This window comes from Acanthochromis polyacanthus, chromosome 4, assembly GCF_021347895.1.
Source record: "Acanthochromis polyacanthus isolate Apoly-LR-REF ecotype Palm Island chromosome 4, KAUST_Apoly_ChrSc, whole genome shotgun sequence".
NCBI lineage: Eukaryota > Metazoa > Chordata > Actinopteri > Pomacentridae > Acanthochromis > Acanthochromis polyacanthus.
This window is the reverse complement of record NC_067116.1, coordinates 43,741,602-43,756,157: the sequence shown is the minus strand read 5'-3', so window position 1 is coordinate 43,756,157 and position 14,556 is coordinate 43,741,602. Positions and strand designations below refer to the sequence as shown.

At 38.6% G+C, this 14,556-nt stretch overlaps 1 protein-coding gene across 4 annotated transcripts in view; it reads left to right on the top strand.

Moving 5' to 3' along the window:
* The first annotated feature begins 1,914 nt into the window (after nucleotides 1-1,914).
* Nucleotides 1,915-14,556, top strand: part of ttc39a (tetratricopeptide repeat domain 39A) — a 59,226-nt gene continuing 46,584 nt past the window's right edge. Inside the window, exons 1-4 of one of the 4 annotated variants that reach the window (XM_051947365.1) lie at nucleotides 1,915-2,135; nucleotides 4,763-4,813; nucleotides 4,957-5,007; nucleotides 5,204-5,257. In XM_051947365.1, coding sequence (XP_051803325.1) covers nucleotides 2,083-2,135; nucleotides 4,763-4,813; nucleotides 4,957-5,007; nucleotides 5,204-5,257 — 209 coding nt within the window. In that variant the 5' untranslated portion in view covers nucleotides 1,915-2,082. Of the gene's footprint in view, nucleotides 2,136-4,762; nucleotides 4,814-4,956; nucleotides 5,008-5,203; nucleotides 5,258-9,166; nucleotides 9,325-9,347; nucleotides 9,683-14,556 lie in introns of those variants that run through there. The other 3 variants (XM_051947368.1, XM_051947367.1, XM_051947366.1) reach the window with 3 other exon arrangements.

The following is a 14,556-nucleotide window of genomic DNA, read 5'->3' as shown; positions in this document are numbered from 1 at the left end:
GCATAAATCAGTAGTTGCGTTGTGTGACTGAATGATGATCTGTTTCGCTCTAACTGGTGCAGACAGCTGCTGTGTTAACCACAGCATTGGAAAGTAGTGCTGTTAGAACTTCGGCATGCGGTGGTATTTACGCACCTGCAAGTGTTGCTTTTTCCTCTCATAGAAAAGAGCTCATGTAAAAAAAAAAAAAATCACTCTGTTTCATCAATCTGACGTTAGAAAGCCCTAGTTTAACTCATAAAAGTAATCTGTGGTCACACACCTGTCTGAGCTCACGGCAGGAAACATGGGGTGTTTAGAGTACATCGGTAAATTGTAGTGTCTATCATGAGATGTTCAGAAAGTGATGTGTTTTTCCTGTGACAAGATGGGAAGTGAAAAAGTTGGTCTGGATCCCTGGCATGGTTCTCACTATGCCCAATCTCACCCTGACTGGTCGAGGCTTTCCTGAGCCTGGTTCTGTCTGAGTTTTTTTTTTTTTTTCATTCCTTCCCACCATCTCTTGTTGGAAAGCCAAGGGCAACTTTGTGTTGTTGGGTTTTCTGTTCTCGGTTTGTAATTCCTGAGGTCTGTACCTTAATATGCTAAGCACTGTGAGATGACATTGAATGCTCCACTGTGTTGTGATGTTTCAGGATAAGAACAGGAAGCAGCTCTGTTTGGAAGTGGCCGTCATGCTGAAGATCCAAGCTGGACCAGTGAGGACGTTGGTGCAGTGTCATAATGTGGAGCACGGTTGTGACAGCATCATAATTAGAAGCATGGTGGTGGCAGCATCATGATTAGAAGCACGGTGGTAGCAGCATCATGATTAGAAGCACGGTGGTGGCAGCATCATGATTAGAAGCACGGTTGTGACAGCATCATAATTAGAAGCATGGTGGTGGCAGCATCATGATTAGAAGCACGGTGGTAGCAGCATCATGATTAGAAGCACGGTGGTGGCAGCATCATGATTAGAAGCACGGTGGTGGCGGCATCATGATTAGAAGCACGGTGGTGGCGGCATCATGATTAGAAGCACGGTGGTGGGGCATCATGATTAGAAGCACGGTGGTGGCGGCATCATGATTAGAAGCACGGTCGTGGCGGCATCATGATTAGAAGCACGGTCGTGGCGGCATCATGATTAGAAGCATGGTGGTGGCAGCATCTTTGGAAACATTGACCTCATAACTAGAATTCAAATTAAGTGTATTTAATAAATGATTCAAATAATGCTGAAATACACAAAAATAGATTGAAATCCATGAAGAGTACCAGGAACAGTTTGATTGCAACGACAAATCAGGTTCAAATTCAAATTTACATTTGGGAAAAGACTGCAGTTTAAGTTACAAGAGGTGTGTCCAATAAATTATGAGACTAATGCTGGAATTTAATTCTTTTAATTTCACTGTGGTTATGAGCCCAGTTTGATGATTTAATAGCGACGCCTCGTACATCTGACAGCTCCTCTGATCCAGAGTTGAAACGTTGCATTAATGGTTGAATAAATTAATGGCGTTGTGTTTGTCTGACGCTCACGCTGCTGATGGCATCATGTGACAGAAGCTCCATCACATGTTTCAGATCTATTACACAGTAAATGGTCAACTGAAGCAGGACTTTAAAGCTTCTGAAAGCACAAATCACAACATCTGTCAGAAAAATCACACAATTGTTCAGCCTGACTCAGTGATACAGAAAGTTGACAAAGAACAGAAATAATGATGGTTCACACACCTGTTCTTTCCTTATCGTCATGATCCAGAGCAGCAGGAACGGAAGCCTGTGGAACATCAATAAAATAACATCAAACATTACAGTTAAAACAGTCATTTTTTACAGTGTAGTGGAGCGTAACCTTGCTGTGTAACCCGGAGGGCTTTAGGACCTGGGAGCAGCGGCTTCACTCTAAATAGAAAGTGATGATGATGGTGGTGGTGATGATGGAAGCAGCACCTTTTCCACGTCACGGAGGAGGAAGAAGCTCCGCGGCGGAACTAGCGGCTCTTCCTTCACCTAAGTCCGAGTCAGCGCCGCTCTCTGCCGGGGTGAGCCTCCCTCCATGCCCGCTGAGTGAACCTGCCGCCCGGGGGAATGAGTTTCATCGCCAACTGGAGGCGCAGCGTGAAGAAAGATGACAGCAAAAGGTGAGCAGAGAGAAGAGTTCCTCCGGGAACCAGAGCAGCTCCAGACTCTGTCGGAACACGTCTGCTTCCATACTTTAGGACTGACTGTTGATCATGAGCCAGATGTGAGGAGGCTCAGTGCAGGTCTGTCCACATTTATCAGAAATAAATCCTCAGAATGGATTTAAACTCTTTGAGACTGAAGAGAAAAGGTGTGTTTTGGTGTTGAGGAGCCTTTAAGCTGTTCTCAGCTCTGTGTTTTGTCATCAGTGTGCAGCCTGTTGGACAACATTCATGATGTTGTCGATCAGGAAAGAATTACAGTGCGCTTCACCACCACTAAAGTACACTTTGAAATACTTTAGTAATGGAGTATTTCCAGTTTGTGAATTGTTTTCCTGTTTCCTGCATTATGAGTTTAAGAAAAAGTTTAAATCCAGAGGTGGAAACAGGGTGTCAAACATGCGGCCCGCGGACCAAAACCGGCCCCCCAGAAGGTCCAATCCGGCCGGGACGAATTTGTAAAGTGTAAAAATTATAAAGAAGACAGCAACTGCAAACTGTAAATTTATAACACTGTAAATTTAAAATAATTTCCAGACCTTGACAAGTTGTTTTCGTCATAAAGTAAAATACTAGACTGGTTATTGTTCTTTTGTCCTTTTGTGTCTAATTTTTGAAATATTTTGTCTTGTTTTTGTTGTTTCTTTGTCTGACTTTTGTCATTTGTCTCGTGTTTTTGTGGTTTGTTTCTCGTTTTTGCGATTTTGTCTTGTTTTTGTTGCTTTTTGTCCTTTTTTTTGCTAGATTTTTGTCATTCTTCTGATGTTTTTGTCATTTTGTTTCTTGTTTTAGTCATTTTGTGTTTTCTCTTTGTCTCTCGTGTTTTCTGTCTTAATTTTGTTATTTTGTGTTTTTTGCTTTATTTGTTGTTTTGTGTCACGTTTTGTGTTTTTTATGTCTCGCTTGTGTAGTTAGTCTATTTCTTCTCATTTTCTTTCTTGCTTTTGCCATTTTTTTGCCTTCTTTGTGTCCATTTTTTGTCGCTTTGTAACTTTTTTTGTCAAGTTTTTGTCTCTGTTTTGTTTTATTTCATTTTGTTTGTCTAATTTTTATCATTTTTTAATTAGTAATTTACATATTAAGCATCAATACTCGATGAAAATGTAATGAAATGCTACTTTACTTGACTGTAACACATATTAAGGCTAAAATCCTTCAGTATTATACATCATAGTGATGTATAATATTAGTCATTATATTATAGAATCTTCATTATATTACTATATTAGTTTATTCTCTAATAATGACACTCAGCTTTTATGTGTGTTATGGGCAAATAAAGTAATATTTTGTATAATTTTTGTAGGATTTTATTCCCTGATATGTAAATTATTCAGGTAAAATCTCACCATAAATAACACTATATTGCCTTAGCCTCAAAATTGTTGTCTTAAATATGAAACAGAGCGACTTGTTTATTTTGCAAGTTTGGATTCTTTCTTTTTTAAAAAAAAATCGTTTTCAGTATAATAAGACATTTGCTTTTCTTGAAAGCACTTTGTAACTTTGTTTTCAAAAGGTGCTGTACAAATGAAGTTATTATCACTAAATTATGGAGATTACACTGACTAGTTTAAATATAACACCCAACAGAGTTCACAGCTGTGGAGATTAGATTATATTAAGTTCTGATTCCTTTGTTAATGTCTCCCCTGTTATCAGAAACTTCATCAACTCCCCATTGACTATAATTCAATCAAATCAAATTTAATTATTAAACGCATTTCAAACAACGTGAGGTGAGCCTGTGATCAGTCAGGCAGCAGCATAAATATGTGTAAAATATCACTTAAAAACCTTTGAAGAGCCTGTTTGTACAGAGAGGCATTTGTATTTTATGTTTTCTGATGTTATTGCTCTTCTTAAGATTTTGCTCCTTTTTTATCGTCAGTTTCTCTTGTTTTTTATAGTTTGTTTTTTTAAAGCATTATATAACCGCACTTATAAAAAATGCCCCATAAATAAACAGTTATTGTGATTATAAAATCAAATTCCATGAAATATAAATTACATAATTGATTAGAGATAAAAATAGAAGTCATTTTTAAAAAAAAAATCAAATATAATTTTGTAAAATATTAATGATATTGATTAATATTAATAAGGAAAACTAAAAAGGGATTCAAGAAAACATATATAAATAGATAAGAAATTATTATATAATATAAATGCATAATATAGAATTGATAAATTAATAATTAAATAAATAGATATATAAAATAACAAAAATGGAGAAAAAAATATTAAATGTCAATACGATTAAATTGTAAAGTAAATGACATAACACTAAAACATTAAGACCATCTGAAACATGTATTAAAATCATGCATCTTGAGATTTTTTTGTAAAGATGTCAGTGACGGAGTGACATTTAAAGAAGAGAAAAAGGCCAGAACGACAGCGTGTTTGAACTTTTCCAGCTTCTGATATCTGTTCTTGCTTAGCAGTGTTTCTGAGCCAGTTTTTGAACAATCCTGAGTCCTCCTCAGACCCTCAGACTTCCAGCCTTCTTGCTAACGTCTTTTCTCACCATCATGACATCTTTTCTTACGTTCTCTCTAAGTGGACCTCTGACCTCTTTGCAGGGATGCTGTGCCGGTACAAGACATCACTGACAGCCCGACCTCCCCGAGCCGGTACGTCCACATTCACCTTTACCAGTAACACTAGGAAACACCAAGCCTTCTGTTGCTAACAGTAGAAGCTAATAACTCTGAAACAGCACATGTGAACCTTTTCAGTTCCAATTATTCAGACTGAACTGTGTCTCTTTTCTCAGGCTGTCAGTCGTAAACAGTCCAGACCTGGATCCCATCATCACAGACTTCAAGTAAGTGATTTTATTATTCAAACAAAGTCATGTTATGAAGCTGTCGGAAGATATTCATCTGCCTCGGAGGTCCGCGTTCATCACCGTCCATGATTCTCACGATGCTCTAACAATAGCTGCCCTCTCGGCTGGTTTTCGTCCCTAGAGATTCGCTTCTTTTCTCTGAATCAGCCTCGATTTTGTTCCTGTGTTTCAGGTTACAGCTGCCGGACAACGGAGATGTTCTGGAGTCAGCAAATCCGTCAAATGGGTAAGAAAACGCACAGCTGAAGTTGGTATAAATTACAGAAATAATGAAAGAAAAACTTTGCACAAGTCTTTAAAAGCTCGTCATATGCAGGGGGTCCTTGACTTAAGTTCCGTTCTTACAGATTGACTCAAGTCGATTGTCGCCATAAGTCAGAACTCTGGCGAAAATGTGAACAAAGCCGTTACGTGCATGACGATATCGATCAGTTCTTTGGAAAAGTCATGAATATCAACGACTGTCATGCATGTATGAGTCATTTTACAAGAAGACAACAAAATATGTTGCACTGTGTTTACAACTTGAGTGTTTCATTCTATCTAATTTCTCTTCCATGAGATGGCTTTCCTTTTTTTCAAAGCATCAGAAGAGTCTGACTTACGCTTGGCAGCCATAATAAAGGACAAAAAGTTAGTAAATGTAGCACAATCCAAGGTGGCGAACAACCAGAGAATGTAAACAAAGCCGTTTTATAGCGCCCCGTGACGACATGTTCATACGCTCCGCTCGCCAACTAAATCCACGAAACCAGTTCCGATGTAACGACGAAATGCCGTAAGTCGAGGACGTCATAAACCGAGGACCCCCTGTATGCTTTCCCATACTAGTCCTGTATTAGAGTAAATTGCAGTGAACGGATTAGAAACTACAGCAAACACAAAGAGCTGCTTATTAGCGACATGCTGAGGTAAAAGTCAAAAGCTTCTCTTGCTGTTCATAATATCAATAATTCAGACCTGAGAACCCGAGAATAACATCATCTCTCAGCACTCTGTGTGATTCGTTTGATGGTTAGAAGTGAAGGAAGTGATTAAATGCAGTGCTACCAAAGTGCTATTACTGTATTATTCTTTTAAAAAAATCACAAAAACGCCCTCACCTGGAAGCCTGGTAGCTTGTAGCTTCCTTTACAGTTCAGTTTATTTTAACAAAAGTTTAATTTGGAAGGAAATCTGCTGTTTATTGTTGATTTAGAGCACCAAAACCTTTTGCTGTATGGCATAAAATTCAATTATAGCCCTTTATTTTATTTGTTTTAACAACTACTGCCAACTTTGAAGTTACAAGTAAAAGCAGAAATACCACATAAATAACTCAAAACAAGCAATAAATAGCATCGCTTATGCCCATTCTATTATGTATCTACTGTATTATACACTTATTTTTGAAGTACAACCATTTTACACACCAAAAACAGTGCAAATATGCATCATAGTGCGTCAGTTAAGCTGCAGCTTCGACAACCTGATGTCACCGTCCGCAATTTATTAGATTGTTTGATGTTTGTTTCCTTTGTGCACCAGTTTGAGCCTCAATAATTTACATTAAATTCTCAAAAATCAAGTCTTTTAGCTGTGGTGTTCACATTAAATAACCGCAGTTTTGTGCAGAACAGTTTTAGATGTTTTATTATTATTAGATTCAAGTTAGAACACTTTAATTGTTTTCAAGTAGCAGCACTTTTGAACTATCAGATCTAATTTTCTCACACTTAAACACCATGACTGCTGGCCTCCTCGCTGCACATGCAGGAAACCATTGAGTTTTTTTAACACTATGCCCTAGAAAAGCTTTGTGAATTTCACCTCGTGTTTGTGCTGAAGCCAGAGTGCTTCACTCTTGTGTTTTTTATGGGACACTGTGTGGGAGAAAAATATGTCAGATGTGATTTTGCAGTTAGACGCGGTCACATGAGTGCGATTTTTATGCTTTTCTGATGTTAGCAGTGTTGCTAATTGAGTGTGTACGTGTGCTGTAGAGCCTGGCTGAGTCATATTCCGTGTTTTCAGTGAACGATATTGGTGCTCGTGGCTGAGATGAAAGTTTTAAAGAAATGTGTAATAATGAAACAGTTTTTTTTTTTTTCATTTTCTAAACATTTGCCTGACACAAAACCAGACTCAGACTGAGCTAAATGGTAGAATGCCAACACTGGTACGTTTCCTCTCAGTGCTAACTCCTGTTTTATTAATATAAGAGTTCATATAATCCTGCTAGCCACTTCTTGAAAGGATGAATCATCTGAACATTTTTCTAAAACACCTTTAGAGCAGCTTTGACTTGTCATAGCAGGATAGCTGGCGCTCACATTAGCAGGAGCCTGATTCTTGTAAATCTAAATGGAGCGTAAGTGTTACTGATATCATGAGCTTCCTGTGGTTCTGCTGCTGTTTGTCCTGTCACAGTGTGTGGTTAGAACGATCTGTTTGTCATGAACCGCACGTTTCTAGTTAATACTAATGTTGGCTGCTGATGCGAGATGTGGATCTAGTATGTAAAACATCAGAAAGGAATTTAGTCAAACCAACTCAACTGTTCTAATTAACTTAATGTAAGAGTTCTGCTCATTTCTAGTTAATTGAACTTAAAATGTATTTTCATATTTCTATACTATTATAGGATTTAAAACATGAGTTCTTACAACTTGAGACATTTCGACATAAAATGATGACTTGAATGAATGAACATTTGAGAGTTCACTCAACTCATTAAATTAAGCTTAGCAAAACTAGTACATGAGCAGATTTCCCAAGATGCTTTGCAGAAAGTTAAAACCCTCTGGAAACGTTTTTGCAGCTGTGGAAACTTGCTACGTAATGTAATGTAGCATAGCATAACACAGCATAACATAACATAGCGCAACATAACATAGCATAATGTAGCGAAACATAGCATGGCATAACAGCGCAACAGCATAACATAACATAATGTAATGTAGCATAGCAGAACAAAGGATAGCATAGGATAACGTAACGTAGCGCCACGTAACATAGCGCAACATAACATAGTGCCACGTAACGTAGAGCCACATAACATAGCGCAATGTAGCGTAGCATAGTTGTGGAAACTTACTGTGCGATTGTAATGAAATAATATGACGTAGTGTAATGTAGTATAGCATAACATAGTGTAACATATTGTAGCGCAATGTAGCGTAGCATAGTTGTGGAAACTTGCTGTGTGTCTCTAATACAATGATACAATGTAATGTAATGTAGCATAGCATAACGTAGCATAGCATAATGTAGCATAACGTAATGAAATGTAGCATAGCATAACATAATGTAACGCAACATAGCATAACGTAAGGTACCATAGCACAACACAACATAGCGCAATGTAGCGTAGCATAGTTGTGGAAACTTACTGTGTGTTTCTAATACAATAATATGACATAGTGTAATGTAGCATAGCATAACATAGTGTAACATATTGTAGCGCAATGTAGCGTAGCATAGTTGTGGAAACTTGCTGTGTGTCTCTAATACATTTAAAATGAATTTAGGGTTGTTTCTTTTCATTATAATCAAAACAATTTGAAGACTAGTGCTGAATTCAGTGAATAGTTGATCTCAAAGCAGCCTCAGTTTGTCTTTGTACTGACTCTGGAAGCTTCAAGTTCTCAAAGTTAAATGAAGACGAAGCACTTTAAAGTTAAAAAATATAAGTTTGCCTGCAACTGTTTGTCACCAGTTGATTCAACTTAAAATCTTGACTTCATTTGGCTTGTTTCCTCAAGTTTAGCAAATTTAGTCTGGTTTTACACTTCAATAACTTGTAAGATAATTTTGAACCAATCAAACAGTTATCCAAAGTGCATTTATGAGACACTGTAAAGGCTGCAGGGGAGCTGGAATGAACTTAAAATGATTCACTGCTCATTTACACACATCGGAAGTGTAAATCTGCTGTCTGTGGTGATAAAAACTTGGTGGCACCGTGCCTGCTCTCCATTCACTACTTCTTGAACGTCTCCAGCTGCTCGTGCTGCATCTATGTGTTCTATTTCTGGATCCGCTGCAGTGTTCTAACACTGCAGCACGCCGGACCAGCCGAGATCCTCTCAGCACAGCAGCTGCACTTTCTAATCTGTGGCTTTATGACCTTCCTTCCTTCCTCGTTTGCTTTTTTTCTGTGTTTTTGACTAGTTTCACATCTTATGTGTAGTTATATATAAATAAAAAAGACAATCCTGAGGCGGTGGGCATGTTAGCTCCACCTCTGATTTAGCTCCGACCAATGGGAGCGTGGACTGCAGTGTGTAGCATAAGGGGTGATGATCGGAAGAGGTGGGATAGGTTTTGTGTTTGTGTGTTATTCTCTCTCCTCATGTGTGATAGTCATCCCAATCTCATTAAGGGCTGCTGCTGCTGTTGCTGCTGTGTCCTTCCTCCTCCTCCTCCTCCTCCTCCTCCTCCTCCTCCCTCCTCCATTCATCCTTCCTCTTCTCTTTCTGCCTCTCTCTGCCCTTCTGCTGCTTCTGCTCCTCCAGTAACAAACCATTGCACTGCGCTGCTGGAAAGGCCTCGGGGCTCACACTTGTGCATTTTCTCTCTCTGACTCGCGTGTCTCTCTTTTCTCTGCCTTTCACACTCACTCACTTTGCCAGATGAAAATGTCAGGAGAGGAAGCGACTCTGTCAAACGGGTAAGACGCTCAGCTGCATGCGTTTTGTCCTTCCCTCGGCCTCCCGTCATATGTTGTTGTTTTTCTTTTTTCATTTTGACACTCAGGCATGTGGACGCTCCGGTTTGCTGTCGGGCTCTTTTGTGTCTGGAATGAGTGCGCTGAAAAGCCCTGTGAACCAGCAAACTAATGCTTCGTCACTCTTAGGAAGAAGAAGTGCATGAGCAGATGCAGCAGTGTGTGTGTGTGTGTGTGTGTGTGTGTGTGTGTGTGTGTGTGTGTGTGTGTGTGTGTGTGTGTGTGTGTCTGAACAGTGGTTTTATGTCTACTGGTAATAATCGACGTTGTGCAAGTTGCTCTCTGGAGAAATCAACTCAGAATTTCAGGCTTGCTGACTCGAAATTGAATTATCGGGGGGACAATACCCGGTATGCGACGGACTCTCCCTTATTGTCGCTTATTCCAGAATCCTGCATCTTTTTCACTTTCCTTTTCAGTGTCCTCAGGCCTCGGATTGTGTTTAAGCTGCCAATAATCCTCAGATTTACCGTCAGCCGGTTTCCAGCTACAAGGAAATGATGATTGCTTCATCTTTTTCACCTTCACTGATTAGATTTCAACTTTATTCCTAACAATCTGAACAACAGGCGTCTGAAAACACTAAAATATGTCGTTTGTGTTTGATTCTATCGGAGCTGTTATGTAATATGCACGTGTTTCGATGATTGTTCATTAAATTAGTCGTCTGATTTCACTCCGACAGGTGATGAGACTCCGACAAGTGCAACATCTTCTCAATAATGTGAAAAAAATAAGCACGGGCTCAGGAATTTGCTGTAGTGTTTTGGTTGTTGTTTATTTTTTGGCTATGGTTAGATCTAGAGGCAGGATTTGACATGTTTTTAGCAGTTCATCCAGGGAATGTGAATTCAGTGAAATAAAAGAGAAGTCTGATGTAAATGATTATTTAACGCAACCTAAACCTCACGTCCGAGTCCAAATTTAGCCGTTTTTCTGCTTGAAAGTAACTTCTTCGTGCCATTAATTGTAACTCTGCGCTGTTGCTTCCTCTAAAATGTGCGGATCAGAAATGAAATCTGCACCTAAACGCTCTAAACTTTGCCACCCTGCACAAAAGCAGCTTGTAACACTGGAGTTATTCAGCCAACCTGATTCTGTACAAGAACAATGATCAGGAAAGTCCCTCGCTGCGAGTTCACTTAATTAGTTCCTTAAATTTGTTTGGGATGAAAACCCCTGAAATTTTCAACTTCAAGGTGGAAATGCTCCACCATGATGGCTCCCTGCATGTAAAAAAACACCAAACTGACATGCTAACAAGATAAAAAGCCAGATTTTCACTGAAGTGAGGCTCAAGTGACAGCAGTCATGACGCAGTAGAGAAAGCTCTGGTTGGACTGGTTTGGTGTAATCAGCGGGAGAAGACACGTGACACTTCAGCAATATCCGAAAAATCAATGACGTAAATAAATAAACACCTCGTTTAATCACCTCCTACTATTATTAATGGTTGCATTATTGAGCCCTCTATCAGTTTAGTGTCTGTTGGCACTAGCTAGAAGTGGTTATATCCTCATGCTGCTGTATGCTGTCATACTATCAGTGTTTTTTTCTTGTTTAACAGTCATTTATGTGTAACAGAAAACCCCATTTTCCTACGTAGCCGTGCATATGTTCTGTCTGTGGTTTGTCAGTTTGCAGCTGTGGAAATCTTGACACACACTGATCATACGTTTGCTTGTTTTCGTCACAGTAGTCGTCTGTGTTATCAGGAAGCTCGGCTTGCTGCTGGTCATATGTCGAACACGGCAGTCACCCGCATGTCATTAGCCGGGTCTGCGGCAGTGTGTGTGCTCCTTTATCGTGGTGGTTTGAGTTTACAGTCCCTCTGTGTTTCTAATGGACAGGAACGTAAAGTTTATTAGTCGTAGCTGCATTCGCTGGTCAGTGTTCGCTCTTCTCTTCTTCTGCATGCGTCTAAAGTTTGCTGCCGGCCTCATGTAGTTTGTGTTGGAGGTAAAAGTTGCTGTTCTAGCTGTTAGATGTACGCTACTGTTCAAAAGTTTAGGGTCACCTGGAAAATTTCATGAAAACTCGCACACCATTAGCTAACACAGTGTAGCATTATAACACAGGAGTGATGGTTGCTGGAAATGTTCCTCTATGGAGATATTCCATTAAACATCAGCCGGTTCCAGCTACAATAGTCATTTAGCACATTAACTATGTCTACACTGGATTTTTCATTCATTTTATGTTATCTTTGTTGAAAAAAAACTGCTTTTCTTTCAAAAATAAAGACATTTCTCAGTGACCCCAAACATTTGAACTATAGTTTATATCAACTAAAGTTGCTCTATTTTACTTAAAGTTGCTCTACATGAGTTAAGGTTGACCTACAACACCGTTAAAAATTTCGGGGTCGCTAAGACAATTTCAAGTTTTCCATGAAAACTCCCACTTTTATTAATGTGCCAACATAACTGCACTAGACATTTCTCAGTCACTGAAAACTGTAAATTCCAAATTATTGTTGCTCAAAACAGAAATCACGTTCTGATTTCTTGCAACAATTCAGATCAGATTGGTTATTTTTTGTTTTGCACATAAATAACCAGAAAAACCATTGAATACAATTGTTAATACAAATAAGTGAAATCAATCAGCTTAATGTTGAGGACCATTAATGCGACGCTCCCGTCAGCCATTAGCGCTTTCGGTTTTACATTAACTTAATCCCCTTTTTCTGCTCGTCGTGCTGAATGTGTTTTTCCACACGCTGCTCGCCTCCTGCAGTGAAACGCACATTTACCACAGATCCATTGGAAGCACAGTGAGTGAAAACACAGAGCCTGGTCATGAAAAAGTCGTGCGTGATTCTTCAGTCATGACTTGCGTTCAGTCGTCACGTGAGGGTCATGTGTGACGAATACAAAACGACATTATCATCAGCCATTAGGGGCATCTGTTCTTGACCTGTAGTCCTGTTCCAACTGCTCCCTGAGCAAATGCGAGGGCCGTGATTTACACTCATTCCTTTTGCTACTTGCGGCGCAGCGCAAACAGAAACAACGTTACCAGCAAAGCATTCCCAGTTTGTCTGCTGGCCTGTGTCTGCCTGTGCTCCCGTTTCCCGTCTGGAATTGTAGATGAGTGCGACGGATTTAATAAAAGAGAATTTGTAAGTAAACAGAGAAAATATCAAGGCTTGGAAGGGGATGGCAGAACAGGATCTTGTCCGAAAAGTTTCCCTTTAAAGAAAGTCAGTAACCCTTAACAGACACAAATTTGTAAAAGTTTCTCAAGGTCCTCAAAGACAAAAATGGCCATGTCTAATAAACAAATATCAATATGATTTTCCACTCTCACTAAGGGCATTTTTTTTAACCAGCATTAGTCTTCATCTTACATGCCAAATGTTCATTGCAAATGATCATTAATTTTCCGCATTTCTACCCTTTAAATGCCAACTCTTTTGACATGAAGAAAGTGCTGAGATTCATGAATAGTGGATTTAGAGCTGCTCTGGTGGACAAATGATGTGATTTTAAATTACCCCAAGCATCTGTTTTGATGCTGTTTTGTGTGAAAGAAAGCTTAAATACCGGCATGTATTGGACATCATATCGATATGCCAAAATAACCCTGTAGTATCGATTAATCAGTCTGGAATATGTCAGTGATTCGCAGCAACATTCATTCTGATAAACTGTTGTGTGCAGACATGCTCTTAGGATCTTAAGGACAAAAATATCTCGTCAAAAAATACTCCCGTTTTGCTGGTATGTGTTAGCATTATTTTCTGTTTTCACAGCGTAAGATTTTTAACCAACATTAGTCCTAATCATGACGATGAAATGTTCATTCATTTTTAGGATTTTAACCCTTTAAATGCCTGTTTGTTTACTTTATTCCATGATTGTTTTAAATGAGAACAAACAAACAACGATAAAGATAAAGACAAAGATAATATGTATGAGTATGATAAGTGGACAGTTTCGTCTTTAAAAAAAGATCACAGTCTGGGATGTGTTCATGATCAGCGTGTGTTGTTGTTATTTTGCATGCAGCATCACTTTTTAATAAAAAATAAATAAAATCAAAATCAGGACCTGAAAGACAAAAATATCTGCATCATAGAGAGTTTCCTGAAAATATTTTATATCATTATTATTTTGTTTTCACTGAGTAATGTTTTGAACCAAAGTCAGTCCTGGGCATCACTGTAAAGTCAGGACCTTTAAGACAAAAATGACAGCGTCAGAAAACATTAATGGCATCATTATTGTTTTTATTTATGTTTTAAATACGAAAACATTTTAACATTTCATGATCTCATTCTTTTATATGTCAAACATTAGCAACAATATTTTTTCTGATTATTTTTTACATTTTTGTGCAGGGATTTAAAAAAAATAACTCACTCAGGACCTTAAAGACAAAAATGTCCACATCACACCTACACACGTGGACAAAATTGTTGGTACCCCTCAGTTAAAGAAGGAAAAACCCACAATTCTCACTGAAATCACTTGAAACTCACAAAAGTAACAAAAAATAAAAATTTATTGAAAATTAAATAATCAAAAACAGCCATTACTTTTGAATTGTTGATTAACATAATTATTTAAAAAAACGAACTAATGAAACAGGCCTGGACAAAAATGATGGTACCTCTATAAAAGATTGAAAACTATTTGACCAGAGTGACATGATTAACTCAGGTGTGTCATTTAATTGACATCACAGGTGTTTCCAAACTCATAATCAGTCAGTCTGCCTATTTAAAGGGAGACAAGTGGTCACCCTGCTGTTTGGTGAAAAGGTGTGTACCACACTGAACATGGACAACAGAAAGCGAAGGAGAGAATTGT